Source organism: Oryzias latipes, chromosome 4 (genome assembly GCF_053564925.1).
Source record: "Oryzias latipes strain Hd-rR chromosome 4, Olatipes_Hd-rR_3.1".
In the NCBI taxonomy this organism is placed as follows: Eukaryota; Metazoa; Chordata; class Actinopteri; order Beloniformes; family Adrianichthyidae; genus Oryzias; species Oryzias latipes.
In genome coordinates this window covers 13,906,274-13,929,829 of record NC_136240.1, presented here as the reverse complement: position 1 = coordinate 13,929,829, position 23,556 = coordinate 13,906,274, and the positions used below count along the sequence as shown (strand labels likewise).

Here is a 23,556-nt window from a genome sequence, read left to right as displayed (position 1 = left end):
GGTAGATCACACATGGCCCTTATTGCAGTCCACTGTGTGCCCGGCTCGTTCATTAGAAATACCCACACCACACACTCTTTGTGATCTTCACCACAGGATATTGCTCTGAGGGGGGGCGGCGGGGGGTCATCATGAGCATGTTTGTTAAAGCAGAGAAAAGAACCCCAATTGGATTATTGTCAATCTTTAGTTGTTGCAAAAAAATTTAGTTTGCACTAATTGACAATGACATCATAAAAGCCTGAAGCAAAGCGTATGATCAGATAGAACGTGTGATTTGAAAAGGAGAAATACACATCTTTTGAGTTTTTATCAGCGAGTAACTTCTAAGTGCAGTTTGCTGGCTGTGCAGGGAGCGTCTACTGCAGCAAATCAGAGGGTTCGGGTCTATGGTCAATGAGTAACACTGCTATCGGTTGTTGTGTGTGGGCTTAAGAGTCAGCGATAAATGTCAAGTGGAATCGTTACGGGAAAACCTTTACCCTATACACAAGTTACATATCCATAGGTTTCACTTCCAATACACCACGCACACATTCCCTGCAAAAAGAGTTATCCCTAAAATAGGAACAAGATCACTAATCTTAAGAAGAAAATCACTAGTTAAAAAAAAGAAGAAAATCACTAGGAGGTAGTAAAATCCTCTGTCCATGCACCATGTCACTTTTACTGAGCAAGAAATCTCATAAGATATAAAAATCAAGTATTTAAAAAGGGAAAAATAAGCTAAAAAAGCTAACAGTTTGACAGATTGACTCAAAATTATATTTATCCAGCCCCATAATAAGTATTTTTTGCCAGTTCTAAGCAAATGGTTTGTGTTTTTTGAGTTTTTCTTTGTCTAATTGTAGTTCATTTTGACTATAGCGACAAAAATTAGTGTAATTAATTAAAATAACTGATTTTAAAACTAAATCTAAACATGACGAGAATACAATCTTAGGACAAGTTGGCCCATCCTTATTAATTCTCATAAAATTTAAAACTGGCACTTACTCTTCTAACGTTCATCTAAGTTTTGTTCCCAAAATAAATTGTTTCAACATTTCTTGAACTTTAAAGTATCATTGTTAAAATGTAACCAAAAATTACAGTGCAGTTTGAGTTATTTTTAGCCTTAAATCAAGTTTTTCTACCTTCAAGAGTTTGGAGCAAAATGATTACAACTCATTTTATTAATAATATTCCTTCGTTCTAAATCCTAGCCCTTAATGAGACAAAAATCTCTCAACTATGCAGATTTGAAGAAATCCAAAAGTGTAGAGCCCGGACAAAATTAAAATATATAAGTGATGCTTTTGTAACTAGTTGAATATATTTAAAAATAATATTTCTTTTCTGCTTTCTCATTTGTCCCCTTGTCAGCTGTGCGGGCAGATCGCATGCGTGGCGGTCGCAACAAGTTTGGCCCCATGTACAAACGTGACCGTGCCCTCAAGCAGCAGAAGAAGGCGCTGATCCGAGCAAACGGCCTAAAGATCGAGGCCATGAGCCAGGTGATGCAGGCCGTGCCCACTGACCTCACCATCTCCTCGGCCATTCAGAACATCCACTCTGCAGCCTCCAAGGGCCTCCCACTGACCCACCATTCCGGCCACCACAGCAGTCACCACCACCATCACCATCATGCCACCGCCCTTCCCCCAACAGACTACGACCGTAGCCCGTTTGTCACTTCACCGGTCAGCATGGCAATGCCGCCGCACGCTGGCAGCCTGCAAGGTTATCAGGCGGCCTACGGACACTTTCAGAGCACGCGCACCATCAAGTCAGAGTATCCAGACCCGTACACCAGCTCCCCAGAGTCCATCATGGGCTATGCTTATGTTGACGCCTACCAGTCAGGTTCTCCACCCAGCTTTCCACATCTGATTGTAGAGCTGCTAAAGTGCGAGCCGGACGAGCCGCAGGTCCAGGCAAAGATCCTGGCGTATCTACAGCAGGAGCAGGCCAGCCGAGGCAAACACGAGAAGCTCAACACGTTTGGCCTGATGTGCAAGATGGCCGATCAAACACTCTTCTCCATTGTAGAATGGGCGCGCAGCAGCATATTCTTCCGTGAACTCAAGGTAAGTTGTCTGTTTCAGTCACTTTTTATTAATTTTTTTCTGTAGATTGAAATCGTCTTTATTATTTACTGTTGTGCTGTTAGAGATACATCCTCTGTCAGGGAGTAGTTTTAGCTGCAATGCCATTGATTAGAACAGCACCTTGATTAAATTTCAAACCACTACCTTAGCGCCTCTTTCAATCAACCACTTCTTATTTTGCATCAGTTCTAAATCTCACTCCAATTTCAGCACTTCAAAATGTACAAAAACATCATTTGTTGACATCTTCACTAGTATTAGACCGTTTGAGTGTCTGTGTTCCTCCTATTTGTCCTAATGCCAAACAAAACATAAATAAAATTAAAATTGTGCCCCACAAGTAAAATACCAGGGTTCACCCTCCTATTCATCCCAGCAGAGCTCAAGGGAGACTTTCTTGTGTGTTTTGTGAACATGAAGCTTCATTTCCTCTAAATGGAGGTTAATGTTTAGAGCGCCACAAAAAACATTTGATTAGTGAGTGCTCACCTGTTTCCTTTCCCTTGTCTGAATTCTTTTTTCGGCTTGTTTTACACCTTGTTTCACCAAAAGGCTCAACTGCATATTTATTACCCCACACTTTTAATACAATTTTATTTTCAAAGAGGAGAAAAATAAATGCTAATATACGTACTAAAAAAACGTTGCCCATTTCAACAGAGATGAAGGTACTTGAAAAACACTTGATGACATTTTGCACACATTGTATCGCCTACTGACATTAATGAGTATGTATGTACGTACGCATATGCACAAAGGCTCATTGAAGGTGTGTCCAGAGCTAATAATTGTGTGTGGCTTGCCCATTAACTTTGAGTGATAATTTCTGCTCCATTGAAAGCTCTCCAGTCCTCGCTCCTGTCTCCTAATTTAATTATCTCAGCTACTAGTGTTGGTCACACCCTGATTTGCTGCTGAATGAGCTGTCATTATGTTTGTCTAATGACTATCCATATTAATAGTAATTGAACCAAGTGCCTGTCACAAAAGCTTCACAATGAACTGGGCTTAGTGCAGAGGCAAGCGGGCTGTATTACAAAGCCCATGTTTCTTTTTCTGAAAGCGAGGACTGTGTTTCACTTGTGAGGGAGATAATTAAGCTCACCCCAGTTTCTCTGTTTTTAAAGCGTCATCTAAAGCACAAGGGGTTTGGATAAATAGTGCGCTAGCTGTGTCTCTGGCAGATTTTCCCACACACTTGTCAGATCTCTGTTCTCACTAGTTTTACATCAGGAGCCATTCTGAGGACTGCTGAGCAAAATTTAGACTTGGAGGGAGAAAATGAAAATTGAATTTTTGGTGTTTCTTCTTGTGGCATTTTTCTCGTAATCTATATACAGAGAGAAAATTAAGCATAAAATTTGATTTCTGAGTAATAATTTATTCAAATCGTTGTGAATCAGGAGCAGACAAAAAGATGTTGGAAAAAGCCTCTGGCAGTGGCGTAGGTGCTAGAGTCAGCATGCCACAAGCTCCCTGCTCTGCTCCATGCCGATGCATCCAAATGCAGACAAATAGATCCATGAACGTCTTCGTATTCCTCCTCTGAGCTCGCTTCTGGCTCAAAACTGTACGGCTGGATAGCTCAGATATTGCTCGCCATTTTTGTTGCACTGGTAGGGCAAGGGATGATTAGAAGTCAGGGACAGCTCACTCCGTGCCAATTTTCGAATGAAATCCTGCTGCTCTGCAGAAAGTATGTCCAAAAAAAAAAAACAGTTTCTTTCTTTGCTTTTGGGAATAAGGCATAACATGAGGGACGCTTATATCTTGCAACTCGAACTTTAGAATTCAGGGTTAGCTTTTTATACCTCAGTTTTGATTGGTTTCAACACGTCGACAGTAATGCCCTGGCAGGTTGGGCGTACTGCTGCTTTTTAAATCATAGATGTGATGATGGAAAGTTTTGGCAGGCGTTGTTTTGGCAATTTCAAGTGAGCTGTAGACAGGTGCATGTTTGACCGTGTGGTTATGTGTGTTTGAACTCTGGTTTTTGTCCTGTGTCTTGCAATCATTTAAACAAATCTTTAAGCCTTATGTGTCTTTTTTTATTTGCAAATTAATGATTTTATAGCTTTTTTTAAAAGTTCAATAAACTGGTTAGCTTTTTTGGATTAAACCCTGAGATTTGGCTCAATCTCACATAACTACCTTCCATAATTTCCTCGAGAAAAAATGCAGGAGCGTTCAGCACAGTTTGAAGTTTGATGGCTGTTCTTTATGTCATAATAAAAAAAAAAAGTACATTCTGCAGATGGCTGGTTTTGTTCTGATTAAAAGGTTTGGGTTTCTGGGTCATTACTGTGTTTTATAGAACTGGAAATGATTTTATTTTGAAACATATTTAGCCCACTTTTTTTAGGTTCAGTTCGTGATTCTTAAATATATTAAATTTTGAGACCAAAGAGTCTCATTTCTTTAATGGTCCCCATATTTTTAAGCGTTTTTGAAAGGGAGAAATCATGTCTTTGTCACATTTTAGTGTACCGTTTGTCCTCCTGCTCACTTTGTTAATACTAAGCATGTCCAAAAACAAATGCTGGGCTGTTTTTACTCTAGTCTGTGCAACTAAATAGAGTAAAAGTAGATACATATGCTTATATGTTTATTTTGTATTGTTTTAGTCAGTTTTTTTTTTGACATTTTCCTGAAATGTTGTGTTTTTAGTAAATTAAATTGATAAATTAAAGATGGATCCAGCTTATTTGGATAATCTTCAAAATTTAAGAATAAAAAAAAGGAAATAGACATTAAAAGGCCAACTGCTTCAGATTCCATTCTGAAAAAGGAAGATATTTTCCCCACTGAAAGCAGAAGCAGACGAAAGCAGAAAGAGAGAGATGGGCTGTTGTTCCGCTCTCATGGGAAAACTTCGGCACACTTGTGCAGACGTGTCACAACAGAAATCGTGTGAGTTAAAATAACATGTGGCTGGAGAACGCTTTGGTTTTGTAGCGCAGCATGCACATGACATCATGACAAATTGTAATGCATTTGAACCCTTAGTTGTTGATTTTTATCTTTTATTCCTTTTATTGCACGGGTCAAAAAATATTTTCTGTAACTGAAAGTTGATGATAATACAAATTTTATATATTGCAAAGGAAAGGGCAGTAAAAAAGAAAACATTACACAATTGAAACAAGAAGGTACATTTGTAACAAATAACAGATTTTGTATTGTATATTGGCTTTGCCGTTTGTAGTATAAAATAGTAAAGAGATGAGGACTGGCTGAACAACAATTCTCCCAATGTTCCTGTTTGGATCTGCATGATTTTACGATGTTTGTGTGCGTATGCGTGTGTACTAGTGACTCATTTTAAAGGCCGGCTCCAGGCTACTCTGTCCCCCATTGTTTCGGCACAGGGATGGCCAGTCTGACTCCCACCACAAACACAATGGAAGGGAGAATTTAGCAGTGCAATCGGGGACTATTGATGATTCATATGTTTATGTCTTACCTTCCTTACTGTACTCCCTTTTCACCAAAGCAACTACACCCTCTTTCCTCTCTACAGCCTTTAAAGTTCCACTCCAACTATATTTTTATCTACTGTAAAATTGTTCCCAGTGGTCTTCGAATTATGATCATGCAGGCAAAATCTAAAACCTATGTCGTATTTTAAGACATAGTTTCTTCAGAGCACCAGAAGTTCATCAGACATTTGCCTCTGAGTTGTTGGCGTGGAAGTAACCCTCTGTTGATGTCCCATCATCCCTTTATTTACAGTCTCTCTTGCTAGCTTACAGCCCTCACTACCCCAACCTAACATTACCAGTGCAATTAAAGCAAATCAAATCAAATTTTATTTGCATAGCATTTCTCTAACCAATGTGACTTTACATAAAACCTTTTCCAATTTTAAAACTAAAAGCAAGAGCAGTGAGGCTCTGGCCCGCTGATTTCCATTGCTCCGTCACAACTGACAGCTTTTTCAAATGGCAGGTTTTTATTTGCTCCTGATCCATCCCAATTTGAATAGAGAAACACTCAGAAACGCAGTTGTAATCTTAAGTTATTTTATGTCTGCGATCATAATAAAAATGCTACAAGACATGTTAAAAACACCAAAAACACAATTGTGAATAAAGTGGGTCTTTAAAGACCCACTCCAATCAGCAAGACTGATTTCTGATAGACTACTGCTGCTCTTCAGAAACTATGTCCTAGAAAACAACAGATTTTTTAATTTTGATTTGGAGTGGGTCCTTTATAAAAAGACAGTGTAATGTTGGGGCAACAAAGGCATTTTGTCCATAAGTCAAGCATTAAATCGATAAAGACTTTCAAGTTGTCGGATGTGTTAAAAATGCTGAAGTTCACATCGATGCTATTTAAAATTTTTTGATTCTTTTCCTACTTCACAAATGTTTTTTTCACGATTTTTCTAAGCATTGAGTGTTCATTGTGTTCCATGAAGTCTGACTTACAAAGAAAACAGCTATTAACAGAAAAAAGGCAGCCAGGAATAACATGTTTTCACCAAACTGTTAACAAATAAAATCTTTCAAATCCATTTAGGTTTGATTAACAATGAAATCTCAGATGACAGCTTTAAGCTGCTCGTGCATTTCTGCAAAAAAAAGATGGTAAACTCAGAGGATTGTGTGTCTGCCAACTTCCAAGGGGGAAACCTGGTTTCCAAAGTGTTGGCGAGAGAAGTGAAGACAATGGTTGCAAAAAAAAAAATCACATAGCAAGATTAAAGCATTTGCTGTCATTCTTGGAGAAAGTCTCGATGTCATTTCCAGGTTCAAACACAATTCATTTATTTGTCAAAAAGTTGAAACTTTTCAAACATTGAATGGTGTGTAACTTTATATCTATATTTAGCCCATCCACCTGATAAAGTCGAAGCTGAGAGTAAAGTGCCTAAGACATTTTGAAATGTAGCCTCACTTCTCAGTTTAGCCATCCAGGGACAGTTTATTGGGGGAGATTCAGACTGGGTTTTTTTTTGTTCTTCAGGTTTTTTTTCTCCTTTTGCTTTGCTCTGCAAGTAGCAGAATGGTAAAAACAGAACGGAGGGTCATTATGTTGAAGAGGAACTGTATTAGAAGTTTGGCTCCCTGGGAAAGCTCCCAGCTGAGATGGGACAGCCATATTGGATAAACAGATGGTTGGGGGGAAAGAAAGGAAAGGCGAAGAGAACAGAGGTGAATCAAAGAGCGGAGATGAGAGGAGAGTGAGCAAAGTGGGGAGAGAGAAAAAGAAAAGAATGAAGAAAGACAAAGATGAGTGAAGATGGACCGTTGTAGCAGCTCATCCTTCATTTGCTCTCACTTGTTTATACAGTATGTGAATGGAGATGCTGACATATGTTGACATTCAAGTTTTATTTGGATTGAATGCATAAAAACAACCACTTTTAAATGTCTAATGATCATTAATACAGGAACTAAACTGCTGTTGTTTCCTTGAATCTATGAAAAAACAAAGGCTTTAACGCTGCACTGATAGGTGTGTTTTATTTTTCTTGGTTTGTGTTTGATTGTCATGTTTTGTGTTGAGTTTAATTATGTTCTAATGACTTTTGTGTCGTTCAGTCACACCAGGCTTTAGCGTTCAACTGTCACAGCCCCCTTTTTTCAGTTATCCATGTTTTTTTTAGCTGTTTCCTGTCAGATTCCAACGTTTTTTTTTTTTCAACTTTTGGTTTAGTCACAGTTGAATTTAAGTTTTTCTCGTTTTTTTAGACACATTTTAAATGTTGCTAAACATCTAAATGTCTGCATTTAGATCTTTTGAACAATATTTACAAACAAAAACAAACCATATTTATCCTTACACTTAGACATTTGTTTTTTGTTTATCATGAAAAACAAGTGTTAAATATTGAAGAGACAAAGGCTTATTTTGTGTCCAGAAGTCTCTTTGGACTGGGTGAGGGCACTGTCCTTGCTTTTTGTTGACCGCTGATTGCACCTCTTTGTTTCTTGATGCCAGTTTTTTATTTTTTTTTATTTACACTCGGTAACTAAGTGGTAATTAATAAGACGGTTTAGGTGTGATGTAGGATCTACAGCAACCTCATCATACTCTTAACCCTTTAACGCCAGAGTTTTAGCTCTAGTGTTTACATTCTTTTGACTACAGTAACTCTTAAACCGGTAACACAATTAACGTCATTATATCTATCTATCTATCTGTCTGTCTGTCTGTCTGTCTGTCTGTCTGTCTGTCTGTCTGTCTGTCTGTCTGTCTGTCTGTCTGTCTGTCTGTCTGTCTGTCTGTCTGTCTGTCTGTCTGTCTGTCTGTCTGTCTGTCTGTCTGTCTGTCTGTCTGTCTGTCTGTCTGTCTGTCTGTCTATCTGTCTATATTCTTTGCGCCATTATGCAACATTTTTATGTGTTTCATATCGATGTAAAGCAGCTTTTCTCCATGTCAGAATCAGCTGATTCATGTTGAACACGTCAACAGTCGAGGTCAAACAGCGACTGTTGTTTTGTTATCGCCGGCAATATTTCCCGGCCTTAAGCGGGTTTAAACCACAGATATCAATGTCAGTCTTGTTACAGAGGTCAGTGCCCCCTCCCTGCTCCTTCTGACACCCCAGATCTGACTAACTGTAAGCGAGGTGAGGTTGGCAGACAAACTGTTGGCAAAGATGTGTGTGTGTGTTCCCGGTTGACTGCATTTGAATTATTCTGCTAGTTAGGTTATCATGAGCCGCAGCCCTGGATTAGAAGAAAGAAGTGGAAATCAAGTAAAAGATGGGTTGAGTTTTAAAATTGAAAAGTTTCAGTGAGTTGAAGAAAGATGAAGAAAAAGATGGACAGAAGTTGAAAGATCAGGGGAGAAAAAAAATTAACTAAGGGAAAAAAGAACTGGAAAAATACAGATGAAGTTAGCGATCAAAAACAGGGTGTTTTAAAGAAGAAAAAGGAAAAAAACAGACACTACACAGAATAAGAGAAAAATTGAGAGACAGAGAAGAATAGAAAGAGTGAAATAAGGAAAGAGGAGTTTAAAGGAAAGGATGAGTAAGGGATTGCAACAACCAAGGGTAGGGGGAGGAGGAAAGGAGGCATAGTGAAGGACAACAGGGGAGGGTGAAAAAAAGGACCGCTAGGTTGGCGAGGTAGGGGGTACAAGGGGGGAACAGGTGGAAGGTTAATGGGACTGGAGCGGATCCACCAGACGCTCTTGGGCTTGATATATGGGCCCAGGGCCTGGCGCGGGGCGTAGGCTTTCAAAGATATATTATTTCATTTGAAGACCAGCACCATTCTGCCTGACACCCCCCCCCCCCCACCTCACCCCAGCCGCTACCACAAACTATCCTCACACCACACTTCCAAACCCACCCCACCCCCCACAGCCCAGCATTTGTCCAGTGATAGATCACACCCCCACCACCTGCTCCACCCCACAACACCTTACACACATGCAAAAATACACACTGAACATTGTCTCCTCATCAAAACGCAACCAAAATTCTGTTTCTTGTGTTTAAATCCATTTATCTTTTCGGGTTGGGGGGGGGGGGTATTTCTATAGTCCTTTCTTATTTTTACCTTCTCCTCCCTTGTGTGAGTCTCCCCTGCTGTAGGCAGGTCTCATGGCTGGCTGTGTGTTTTTTTAAGTTGCTATTTCAGAGGTAACAATATCTGTTTGATCAGTAGCAGTGGGTCAGAGCAGGAGTTGAGGGGATACTTATGGGGAGGGAAAGGGTGGTGGAGATTCACAAAGGCCTCTTTTCATTTATGAATTATTGACCATTGCGGAGAACATTGTTCTCTCTTATTCAGAAATACTGTAAAATGCCCCTCCTGATTTTTTTTCCCCTTTCTTACCAGTACCCCTGCAAGGAAACTGAACATTTTTGGATTTAGCTTGTGGCAAAACCTAAGTCAAATATAAATAAGCAAATAAACTTACCTGAGATGCTACAGGTCTGTTTCCATGAAATAATTCCTTGAGGTTTCCTCAGAAGGGCACTGAAAGTGCTTTCCTGCTGTTAGTTAATACGATGATCATATATCACAAGCACATTGTGCAAAGCTTTACGGAAAATGGGTTTCATAATCTGTACATTTGTGTCTGACCGATTTAATAGAAACTTTTTCATCCTTCGATGATCTCTGAGAAATGAAGCCCTTCTAAAAACTGTAACAGTAGGTAAAACCTCACGGGATCGCAGGAGGCCGGAAGGAAGAACAGGAAACTTGTTAAAAGAAAAGATTTAAGGTCGCTCGTCCCAGAGGAAATCCAGCTTTAAGGAGACAATTGGGAGGGACTGGAAGGTTTGGACATACACAGAGTCTGTTCATCTACTTGACGCTTTGATGAGGGATGAAAGGCTGTCATGAAGTACAGGTTTACAGAGCTCTGAGCAATGATAGACTCAACTGTCCTCAACATCATTTCCTTTAGCTTGTGCTCCGTGCTCTCTTAAGGAATATTTACTGCATTTTTTTCTCCACAGTTTCAAACTGCAGCTTTGCATATGTGTGAACACAGACAGATGGACAAACATGTTCACATGGACATCTTAACTCAGGGACAACACTGAACCAAGTTCCTGCACCAACATGTTAAACCCTCTCTGTCTGTGCTTTATTGCCCTCTGTGTTCAATTTATTTTGCAAAAAGAAAGCAAAGATCACCTCCACCACCTTTCAATTTTTTATTTATTTTTTCATATTTTCAAGCAACTTAACACAGCCTGATTCGCATTTCCCAAGCACTTTGGGCATTCTGCAGCAGAAAATGCAGGTTGAGTTTAAGTCTTGTTTGAAGATCATCAGGGTAAAAGCCTTTTTTATTGGCAGGTCATGCCGCTTGTTAAGACGGTGATGCAGGTGACTAGGATGTGCTGTTAGCCTCTGTGGCCCCCAAAGTAACATGGCTGCTCTTCCCCAAGTTGGGAACAGACAGTAAAATTAGTGGCAGGAGACAGACAGGCGGTTTGAAAGCAAAAGAATTGGGAAAATATAACAAATATAAGACAACAAAATTGGGTAAACAAAGTGAATATGGCAACTTGATTACGTTAGTGAAGCTGCTAACAATGAAAAAATAAATAAAACTTAACACTGGAAAGATTTTATCAAAGTAAAAACTTTCACACTCTATACAGGTCCTCCAGTGGGGTTTTATAATCATGGAAAGCCCACATTTAATCTTTATTCTGAATATTTCTACTTTGGACTTTAACGTAAAAAACAAAAACAAAAAACAAGTAACTATTAAAAATAAATGCATCTGCTAAAATCCTGAGGACCTGAGGGTAACAATTTGTCAGTCAAGCAGCAAACTTAAACATAGAAGCACAGGTATTTTGCTGATAAATTATTTCTGGCTTCTCCACAAGGTCAGAAGGTCTGAGGTGAAGCTGCAGCAGCCTTAAGCTGATCTTTGACCTTCAACTCTAAGTCAATCATACAAACTATGCAAACATGTCAGTAAAGTTATTCTCCATTTTGTCATTGTCTCCTTTCTTGTCTATAAGATAGATTTTTTTTCGTCTGCAGTAATTTAAATGAAAGAAGCAGATGGCTAAAAGGTTATATATACCGTAAATTCCGGACTACAAAGCGCACCCGATTACTAGCCGCACCCACCTATTTTCACGTGTTTAACTAATTTTATTCATACACAAGCCGCGTCGGAGTAAAAGCCGCATGGATTTGGCAACATTGTTATCCTGACGGATCACATCCTGACTCACAGAACAAGTGTGATTTATTAGCACACAGTGGGTGGAGTCAGTTTTGCCTCAGGCTCGTTTATGTGAGTATATCTGCATCTGCCAAACAGTATGCACCTCTATTCTGTTCACAAGTTCCTCAGTTATGGTTTTTATTTTATTTTTATTTTTTACTTATTGACAATCTAGGTATCATACATAAAATTACAAACAGTAACCATATAATCAACATTACATCCCTCAGTTATGATGAGGAAATTTACATCCGCGATCCCCCATTTCCCATGAGTCTTAGGGGCTAAAGGCGGGGCCAACGCCCGGTTCGCCACACTGTTGTACGTGTTTAAGAATGAGCAAGTAGCAGCAGTGCATGGAGGGGTGAACGGGAACAGCTCTCCTTCCGCTTGTGTCGCGGCAGCGTTATGGGAGTAACAGGGCTGGTTAAAAAACACGCTAGTAAAATAAAGCAGGGACGACTGAAAAGGGCGCGCCTCAGCGCGATAGCGCCTCCTCGCGGCGCGTGGGTCAGAAGTTTCCTTCCACAACAAACACTGTTGGTCCGCGGACGCCTCTGCGCTCCCGCGCGCTCCTTGTCTCCCTTTCCTATCTACTCCGACAGCTCTGGCCAGGGCGGCTTCAAGAAGGAGCACTTCGTCCCCATTGCGCCGGTGGACGGAGCAAATCGTTTCTGTGCAGAGCAATCGGACTTAATACTGTACGGTTTGTGTATGAGGGGCGGATGCGTTGTTACACGGGGAGCCTTCAGACTGCCATCGGCCCCGCAGCTCACACGACACGCAGTCTCCAGCTCACACGGAGGCTGTGAGCGTTTCAATGCAAAACTCCGCTCAGTCCTTAATAACCGTTAAACGATCACGTCGATTTGTGTTTCCAGTCGTGTCCCGACAAAATAAAGGCTGATGTTATTCCCACATGCGCTGTTCTCTCCGTCACGCAGCTGACCGGCTTTTCCAAACCCGTTGGTGATGGTGGATTTTTTCACGCTGCTTTTAATTGCTTTTAACTTGAAAGCTGCATCATATTGTAGTGGCGATCACGTGCACGTTGGGTCTAATGGCACCAAAGGATTCTGGGATGCGGCCGGGCATGCGTGTTTCGTTTTGTGGAACCATGACTGAAGTGTCTAAGACCTGAAGTGAGCTCCATGCTGTTTGGCTGCTTAGAGGTGTGTTGAAAAAACAAATGGCTTGTGTTTGGTGTTAGAGAATTCAAACTATTCACCGTGTCCGAAAATACGTACACGGCGGCCGCCAAATAAATCCATAAATTAGCCGCGTCACTGAATAAGCCGCACGGCTGTAAGCGCAGGAAAAAAGTAGCGGCTTATAGTCCGGAAATTACGGTATATATATATATATATATATATATATATATATATATATATATATATATATATATGCACACATAGAAAACATTGATGTGCTTTTTGTTCTTAGGAAAATATGGCAAGCACAACCAGTGGCCCCATGTTTCTTAAGTTCCCATATTGTGTGGTCTTAATTATGTGCATGTAATTCAGCCTGTATGGAGATTGCGGCAGTGTTTGCTGCTTTTGTCAGCGGGCTGTCAACAGTTGTCTCCCGATGTCTATTTCTGATGCTTATTTACGGCTTGTCTATTCTGGTCAGGGAGTGGGGAAGCTTTTTGAGGTGATGGGGTGGGGTCAGGGGTTCCAGGAGACAATAGATAAGACAGTAGTGGAGCAGAGTCGGATAGTTTTACACTTTAAGGGTGGAGGGGTATTTATATTCAACTGGTAAGGCGGCTGATTGAACTACCACACTGATGACTGATGTATTCAGTACATACGGGTAACATTAGACATCGTGGTTGTATTGTGACGACGGGCGAGAAATTTCATTGGGGCAGCACGCCAAACAGAAACCCTGCTGAGAAAATGGCTTTGGCTCTTTGGACAAAGTGGGATAAAGACACCTGTTCTCTATTTCTGCTTATTGTGCGTCTTTTTTTTGCTGGTTTTAATTTTCCTCTCTTTTTTTTTTCAACTTTCTTTTACACCCGACTGGGAGCTTTTACTACTCGCACACCATTCTCTTTTCTTCCCCCCGAAGCCTGTCAGTCTATTTTTTAATTCCTCCACAAATGCTATAACTGCAATGCTGGCAGGAGCCACACGTAAACGATTCCATACATGTGGAATGAAGGCATGGTACTAGCTGTGACAGGCCTGTATTCTTTTAGGATTGCACCCTCTCAGAGGGGGATAAAGTGGGACTTTCAAGAAAGCCGAAACACTAAAGGGCAATAAACCAAAAATTTCAAAATGAGACTTGTTGAAAAAGGTGTCGACAGGCACATTAAAATCCTAGAAATGAACCAGCAATCCTGAACGAAAACCAAGATAGACAAGGATTTCAGGTGGCAAACCACAGTTTCATTTGTTCACAGACCAGAGCTTTACAACACCACATGTTGCACTGCAGTTCCCATCAGGTGCAGCAGCATTACCAAGCCTGCAGCAACGTACCACGGAGAGGCATCCCTCCCTTAATCCAGATGCATTCATGGCAGCTCATGTCAGAGTAGGCCTGGAGATACCCTTCAGGGAGAAGCATCCATCTGTTCTGCAGCACTGTGAGTTAGATCCGCCTCGCAGTTGGGTGCTTTATGTATCACACGGAAGTGCTCAATTATATAATACAGATATTTAATGTGCGCATCAAAAACTGTTATCTCTGATCTGGGCCACATTTGGGTATCGATTTACTGCTGTTTGTTGTAAAAATCACCACCCAAGCCCCTCTATGCCTCCCCCTCCTTAAGGCAATAACAGTGAACAACAAGCCAAGAGCGTCACATGCTAATGGGAATTTGTGTCTCCCCATCTCTCAGACAGAAAACACCACAGCGCCAGTCTCTGCATTTTAAAGCAGTTTCAGTCTTCTGGTTTGCGTCAAGGTTTAATGCACATCTGTGTCTATGGGTACATAGCAGGGATGCAACAATTCACTTTCCCCATGATTTGGTTCAAACTTCAATTTTTTGGTCTGTTTTGTTTTGGTTGGATTTATGATCTATTGCAAAACAACAAAAAAAACTTTAAAATTGAGGAAAAATCTCTTTTTTTATTTGCTAATAAGCCAGGAACAACGTGAAAAAACCTTTTGGTTGGCTTATACTAAGTAACTTTTAATAAAACAATAAATCATAAGTTTGTCTCATGTGTGTTTGATACTGTCAATGTAAACAGTGGTTTGTTGTAGGGATATAGCGATTCACTTTCCCCATGATTCGATTCAATGGTCCAGCATACGGTTCGGTGTTAAACTGAGAATTGTGGTATCCCTAGTACATACGTGTTTGGGTGGCAGGGTATGACGTAAAAAAGGAGCTGATAAGGATCTACACTGAATAATTCAAAATGTTAAACCCTAAGCTGTAGCCTCCAGTCTTGTTTGTCACTTGTGTTTCTTCTATGCTTTTTAATTTAACAGATAGACAGATAGACAGCAATTTTGACCAGTTCTTATAGTCTACTCCAAAAAAGAAAAAAAATCAGTCCATAAATTCATGCGGTTTGATTGAAACTCGTTAAAACAAAAATCCCCATGTAAATATAAAGTAATTCTTACTCATGTTTGTTGTTGTAATAGATCCATCCACCTCCTGAGTCACACTAAATTCTATTTTGGGTTATGGGGTTGCTGGAGCCTGTCCCAGCTAGTGTTGGGCTGCACCCTGAACAGGTCTAATTGTTGTAGTATCTTAACCCTTGTGCTATCTTAGATGACCCCACCCTTACATTGACATAAAGGTGGAAAGACTTCATGTAATCCATGGACATCAGTGAAGATCACAAATCATTGAAAAAATAAAGGTTCAGCGCACTGTCTTGTGGGTCTAGATGACCCCACTCCCAATGTTAAAGTGCCTAGGATAGCACAAGGGTTGCAGATCCCGGCATGCAATTTAATGTTTCTCTATATTACAATTCATTTAAAAATCTATACTTTTCACACCCTACCTTAAAACCACCAAGTCAGAAATTGTAGCTCAAAAACTGCAAAGCAAAAAAATCCAAAAGCCAAGTTTAAACTCCTGCGGATTGCCTGATAGATGAACCTCTAGGTGATGTTGTTTTGTGTGCTCGGAGGAATCAGTAAAGGAGTGCTGATGGATCAATAGGATTTTTCATGATCAGAACCCCAGTCAGGAGCCTCGTAGACTAAAGCCGTAGCACTCACTTAACATTTGGACAACAGGCATTTTCTCTGTCTGCGTTTGATAAAAGAGAAAGGTCTGTAGGTTGGAGTCCGGAGCAGCAGGAGTAAGGTGTGTGTACGTATGGATGTTATTACCAAAGATTTGTAAGTGTGTGTTTGTGTAAGTATTAAGGTCTTGACATTATTGCATTTAAGTGTGTCTGTTGCGTCTTTGAGTGAAAGAGGAAAGATTACTTTTGGGAGAAGCCATTCCCTGGGCTGCGAGTGTATTAGCGGCCTAATGTTCATGTGAATAATTGATTAGCGCCTCTCTGTCTTTTTGATAATTAGTTGATAGCTTCTTAGCTCTAAGCCCTAAGATTTTGTTTGTGTGTTTTTTTTTTTCTTTTTGTGCCCATATGTGTGTGTGTGGTGGGGTTTTTCTACCTATCCTGAAAACATAGTGTCAAAACAAATCGTATTGACTCTAAGCCATATACAACCATGGATTAACTTTCTAAAGAAATTATTTTTCGAATAAATGACTTTCTCATAACCTACTTTTGTGTGTATTTTTCAAGATATCACCACAGAATACACTGTTTATCATAAACTGCTACAAAATGAAAATTTAACCTATCCATTCTGTGAATGTTCACTTTGATTAGGTTTTGCAAATTTACTTTAAAATTATGGATCAGCAATCTTTGAAGTCCCAATACGATCATCTTTTGAACTTTTTAAAGCATTCCCAGTGGTCTTTTAATGATGATTATCCCGTTTTTAGCCAAAATGAAAAAAAAAAACTGTATAGTTTTCTAAAACAGTTTCTGCAGAGCGGCGATAGTTCATTAGAAATTTGCTTCTGAGTTGTGGGCGGGACTGTTGGTGCAGAGTAAGCCCACCTCTACTCCCCATCATCCCTTTGTTTATATTCTCTTCTGCTAGCTTACAGCCCCTTACACCCGCATCCTAACATTACCAGTGCAAAAAAAAAAATGGCAAGCAATATCAGAGCTATCCAAGCTGTACAGTTTTGAGCCAAATGCCAGCTTGGACGCAGAAAATGAAGATATGCATAGATCTTGTCATCTACAAACCTATCCATCGATCAGAATGAAGCAGGGAACTTGCTGTTGTAGCTTCTACGTCACAACTACAAGCTTTTTCCAACACATTGCTTTTTTCATCTGCTCCTGATTCATAACAGTTTAGTTAAAGAAATACTCAAAAAGGCAGTTTTAAGCTTAATTTTCTTAATATATGTCCTCCATCATGAGGAAAAGGCCACAAGAACATTTTAAAAAACACAGGTAGACATATTCATTGGAGTGGGTCTTTAAAATAGCTTCTTTCTTTATTTTTTAAGATGACCGTTTCTGTAACATCAGAGCTAAAAAGTCAAACATAACCTGTTATTTTTTGTTAAATGACCATTGCATATATTTGTATTTATCCCGTACTTAAAAAGCAATTCTTTTAACACAAATTTCTTTAAGAGGGCACTGATATACTGAAGAGATCAGCTTCTAGGGAATATAAATGTTTCATTAAAGGATGAAGCTGATTGCTCAAAACAACTCTGTATTGACTAGTATTCAACCTTTACTCTTTGACGGAGATAACGTCTTCAAATATATCACAGAAATGCACCAGAAAACATTTTCTACAGCAGTGAGTAGAATTTTTTCTTTTAATTTGTCATTCAGACTCATAGCATTAACTTCTGAATCCATGTGAAGATAAAAAAAAATCAGATTTAAATTCAAGCCTGGCCTTTCACCAAGCCATTCTCCTGTCGTATTGATTTTTTTTTTTTTTTTTTTTTTTTTTAATATGCATTGAGTAAAAACAGAACAGGAAAGTTTGGGCATGCTTGAGTCAACCTGAAATCCCTGCACTGGTCTGAAACTGAGAGTAGTGCTTGTTGCTATCATCGGTGTCCTTGAGAAAACAAGATGTTTTTCCCGCTGCAACACACAGACCCACAGAGATACTTTGTTTTTACTTCCTCGTGAATGTAGTGGCACGCTTCTCTTACATTCTCATAGATGTTTTTGTCTGTGAGATGTGTGCTCATACAGACCAAACAACTTAACTTTAGCCAGGGTAATTCATGACAGTTTTTACCTCTCGGAGACGCCATATAAAGTTTATTCTAAGAGCATCTTTGTTATATTATTCATTTATTATCTAAATATTTACAAAGCAAACTTGTTTTTTTCAGTGTGCAGTCATGCCATTTCCAATTGGTGTTTTCTTTGTGCTTTGAGGTGAGGCCTAACCAAAACCAGATAGCCTTATTAGACTAACAACTTGTTTCAGCTCAGGGCAAAAACATGATGCTGGGGCTAAAAGAACAAACGACCATGGGCAAGGAAGGACAGAGGGCATGCCCAATTACCGCCTGTGTTTTTGTTTACCTTCACTACAGCATGTCTGCGACAAAAGTAAAAAATGTTGGGCTGAGTAGATTGATGAGGTGATGTGAAGAGAGGAAGAGTATGCCCAATCAAATGCAGTCTCCTCAGGGTGAAAGGTCAGCCTCTAGAGTCTGTTAATGTGGTCACCGTGGGAACCGATCAATCTCATGCCTCAGCAATATTGATCAGACATGGGCGTGCACACACTCATGGAAAACACACTCAGACACAGAGAATTCCTTGTGGCACGCACTCATACAAAACAGCATTCATTCGCTCGCATTTGTGCTCTCAGGCCAGCACACACTGAGTAAATGCAGTCGGCAGCCAAACACACACACACACACACACAAACTCCTGCAGGCATGTTCTGCCTGTGAAAAAGTCTGTGACTTTTCAGGAGCAGAAAAGGTTGTAGTGAGCTGTTTTCTCAGAGTAAACACAACTTCAGAGGATAAAAATCTTTGTTTCAAACATTTTAATGTTTAACTCAGCATATGCAATCTGTTAGTGTCATGTAATCCAAGAACACAATACTAAAAAAACGTTTTTCATTGTGTTTAATTTACAAAAGAAATTCATTGATTTGCCTGCAAAAAACCGACAGAGAATAAAGGAAAAACATTTGAACTATCAAATCTGACAAGAAACAACCTTGATTTTTTTTCTCTCTCAAAATTTTGAGCAAGGAAAAAACTGCAATATTGTTGTGTTCCCTGAAATATAAAATGTAAACAGGTTTAAGCAAAAGGTTCAGATCAGATTTATAGCATTTGAGAGACACATGTCTATGTTTTGTATTGTAAAACATGTAGTATTTCTAAGCAGAAGCTTGTGTTATTTTGTCTTTGCAAACTGTTGGCCATAGTTAGATTTGCTTGATGTGTTTTCACTGCTGGATGTCTGGTTGTTTTTGACTTTTGGTTTTCTCACCACTTGGATGATGCCATTTTAGGTCTGCAGGGTTTGCTAAAAGAAAAGTTAATGCTTTGATTTTTATACTGAGTGAATCTGTGACAGAAGACCTTTAAAAAAACTGGTAATTTTTAACTTTTTTCATTTTCTAAATGTTCCAAATATAACAAAAATGCTGAAAGGTTTCTCTTTCAGTTTAAATCATTTATTTAAATCCCACCAAAAGGCTTTCTATAACAACCAAAGCACCCTGGTTAAACTTTAAAAAACTAAAATGAACATTTTGCTAAAGAAAAATGTTAAACAAAAGAATTGTAGATAATTTTTTGCGGATCCTGGACCTGTTGTGTCATGCTTGAAGATTTCTGAGGCTACATATGTGGAATCTCAATTGCCACTGGAGCCGTAATGACAGTATAAATGAAACCATCATTTGTGGGCTCAGTTGAAGATAATCATATAATCATTCTTCTTTACCTGATCTGCTGGATCAGTTTTGCACCCCACCAACAAACAGCTGCTGGTGGCATGCAGTTCCCATAATCCACATTAAACAGTTTTTAAATACATATTTGTTTAATTTAGCTACTAAATGAATATAAAAAGAAGTAAAGTGAGCTGAATGTCACAATATAGGTGCTCATCCAATTAAAAAAAATGTGGTTAACTGTCAGGTCAACAACCTCCACCCTCCTCCTGTTTACTGCATTTTAAACTTACATTATTTTGTTCTTCCTTTGGAAAACAATTGAAAATGTTCGTTGAATTGACAGAAATTATAGTTTCGGAAAGACAAACAACAGGTGGATCAGTGGTAAACAGCAGACTCTTGTTGCTTTATCCTCCGTTTACTTCTGTGGTCTGATAAACTGCTTGCTTCGTACATCATCGTCAGTATTATCATTCCTCCCCTTAACATGCAGCCCCCTCTCACTGCAGCAATGCCACCTGTCACCTGTTCCTTTTCCCAGCATTCTTATCACCAAGCCACAGGACTGAGGTGCAAATGGAGTATGTGCCACGATAAGTGAGAGCTGATTTTGTTCCAATAAGGAGGGAAAATACTGTTTTCAGTTTTTCCTAGCTTCTGCAACATTAGGAGCGTTTAGAAACATCCACTCTACGCCTAAAACTAGCAGAATTCTAAGAATGTTTGAAATTATTCATTAATTTAATTCTATTTTGTTTGTTTTTATTGTTTTACTCAAATAATTAATTTATGGGGACACATTTCATTAAAAACTAGAAGCTGCCTTTGATCATTTTACAAAGAAATCTGCTGATCTCAAAATAAAACCAGACTCCAAAATTGTTTGATATTCATCCAAAGGATGGACGAACTGGACAAAAAAAAGACGCCTACAGCAGGATTTTATCAGCTGGGTTGCATGAGTTTTCACAGTTAGGTGCCCTGACCACTCGAGGACATGTGATGCCTTTCTAGCTAATTTATTCAAATGACTAAAAATGATCAGAATGTTATTGTGGGTGATGATACCCCACACTGAGTCCTCGATTAAATTAATGAACTAAGCTGGAACGAGCCACAGTGCACTGACAAGCACAGCATAATTAAGTGTTTGCAACACTTAAAACACAACAGGCGCTGTTCTAGGTAAATTAAAGCCCGTTCCCAGGTGAATACAGAGCCTGTTTGGCTCAAGGCGAACAGATGCCAAGACAGGGACTGCACCAAAGGTTGGCTGGTGGAGACGTGCACGCATTGATGTGAGCTTCAAATCTCACCTGTAGTACCCGGAGACGGCATTGATGCTCTTCCAGCAAAGACCGAGGAAAGATAGAAGCGTTTGTTTGTGTTTGAGTCATCAGATAAATTCCCAGTCTGTGTTTGTGTGTGTGTTCTCCTTCCTGCAAATAGGAAAAATAAATAAAAATATGTTTTTCTTCATTCATTAAGAATCCACAGAAGGAGATTCCATTAATCTGTTCATTAGGCTACATCAAAAATGGAGCTACTTATTAAAATCAGATCCAGCTGTGTACTCTCGTTAAAGCCCACGAAGCTTAACAATGCTTGTGGCTCTAGACCAAAATCCGGCCTAAGAAGGGGGAGGTAGGAAGGGGGTGGGGGTGGGGGTCTAGTACATTGACTCCACATATGATAATTGCTGTACTCTTAGCAGGGGTCTATGAATAAACATTACATTTGTTAGCCTGCATTAGAATGTTCTATTTCTAATTAATTTACGTTTTCTTGAATAAGAAGGGAACACATGCTCTTAATCTCCATGTTTTATTTTCTCAGTATACCTCAAGTCTTTTCTCATTCTCTCATTCCATGCCTGGCACTTCCATTCCCTCTCAACACACATCTCCTTGGTTTTCTACCTCTCTCTCTCTGGGAAATTCCATTAATCTCAGCCGGTGGTTTTGAACAAAAGCTATGGGCTAAGCGATTGATCCGGGCATTGATCCCACTCGCCTGAACGATCATAAAGGTGGTAAATTGGTTTCTTGGAGCATATGTATTTTTCATTGCTGTCTGCTTGAAGTAGTAGTTCCTCCTTAGAATTTCTCTGTGCTTTTTTCTTCCAGAAATCTAAAGATGAGCTATGATATTTAAATAATAAATAGATCATACCTTGAAAAGTAAGCTTAAATGTGGATTTTGAAACTCATTTGAAGCATTTTCTGGAGAGTCTTGCATCAAAGTATCTAAATCCGTGTAACGGGTTTGCTTCATTCAAGGACAGGTCTCCTGCAACAACAACAAAAGTTTCAGTTATTGTCCTGGAAATTATGTATTTTATTTATGCTTTATTCCATAGCTGATCTGGTAGAACAGCCACTCTGTTTAAGCTAGGTCATGGCCAGGTAGACAGTTGCACCAGTGAATGATGGTTGAAAACTGAAGTACATTGCTCATTGATACCCAATTAGAAAAAAACATTGGTTTTTAACAAACGTCACATTTCGTATGGCAATGACTTTACTTATATCCTAGTGCATTACTTTTGCACTTTGCATTTTTGGATTATAATTGCTGCTCTTATTTTTCTTCATGTGTCAACATCTTCTGAAACAGTTTGACACAAAAATGTATCTTTTCTAAATTTTCCTTAACTAAGTATTAAATATCTGCACAGATTGCAAAGTTTTATTGGTACTGTAGCTTTTCTCATTAATTCTCATTATCTCATTATTTTCTTAGTACATTTTTGCCATACCATATCACAGAGGAGTCAGTCTCTGTTTCTTCACACAGAGATGATAATCAGCCTTTTTGCTTTTATGAAACCACAAGACAAAGCAGTCATCAATTCCACGTCAGAGACTCTATACTATCTGCGCGAGCAGGCAGCACATCTTGTAAGATCAGGCGCCTCCGCTTCTGCTTGTTTGACAGAGCAAAGGAAGAGCTTGTCAGGGAAACGGCTCGTGTCACTGGTGCTTAAAAGGTCAGTGAGCTGAACCCAAACCCCTAGTCCGCCCTTACTCCTGTCTGTCTGTCACCGGTCCCCGTCCTCCAAGCGGGTGTCCCGTGCCCTCATCTGGTTTGCTATCATCCGTCGTCATCCCCTCTGAGCTGCCCCCCTTTGATGGCCCGGGCCTCTTGTCAGAGAGGAGCTTCCAGGCGGGCAGAGTCAGGACAGGCCTTTGATGAGGACCCCGACACTTGCCAGCACCAGTGACAAGCAGTGGTACTTTGAAGAGCCTTTGCTTTACATGTACTCTCACACACACGTTTCCAGCATCCTAAGATGAAGGCGCAAAGAGAAGTGGATCAGGGCAGAGGATAGAAATCACCCTTCTTTGACGGCTATCCGTGGTGTCTTATGGCTTTAATGAAGGCATTTGAATTTTTCTCTACTTTTGTGTTTGAGACACACAAAATAGATGTATAGGGAGGGGAGTGACAAAAAGAATATGATGCTGTCAGAAAAGGAACTTTGTTCTGCTTTCTTTTTCTTTCTTTTTTAACTAATAAAAAATGAAATTTGTCATAGTGTATTTTGCAATAAATTGCTTGAAACACTACACTTTACCTTTTTATTTATGCTTTATTATTATGACGATAAATATATATATATTTATTTTTTTGGTGTGAACAAATTTCCTGTACAATACGTTTTTTCGATTGTGCTTCACTTTTCAGGAAAACTAGAAAAAATCTAATATTTATTTGATATCACCTTTCACTAAAAAACAGCCTTTTTAGGTGTACTAAAAAGGAAAATAGGACTTAATGAAGACGTAATCACTGCCACCCTTAGCAAAAAAAAAAATGTGTTAAAAAAAAAGTGGGTATTATTACAGCAGCCTCTACA

General features: G+C 39.5%; 1 protein-coding gene across 1 annotated transcript in view; it reads left to right on the top strand.

Annotated features, from left to right (window-relative positions):
- The window catches only part of nr5a2 (nuclear receptor subfamily 5, group A, member 2), a gene marked incomplete at its 5' end in the record, with an annotated part of 66,562 nt that overhangs the window by 11,954 nt on the left and 31,052 nt on the right, over positions 1 to 23,556 (top strand). Inside the window, 1 exon segment of the mRNA NM_001104828.1 lies at positions 1,366 to 2,069. Within this exon segment, the coding sequence (NP_001098298.1) occupies positions 1,366 to 2,069 (704 nt within the window).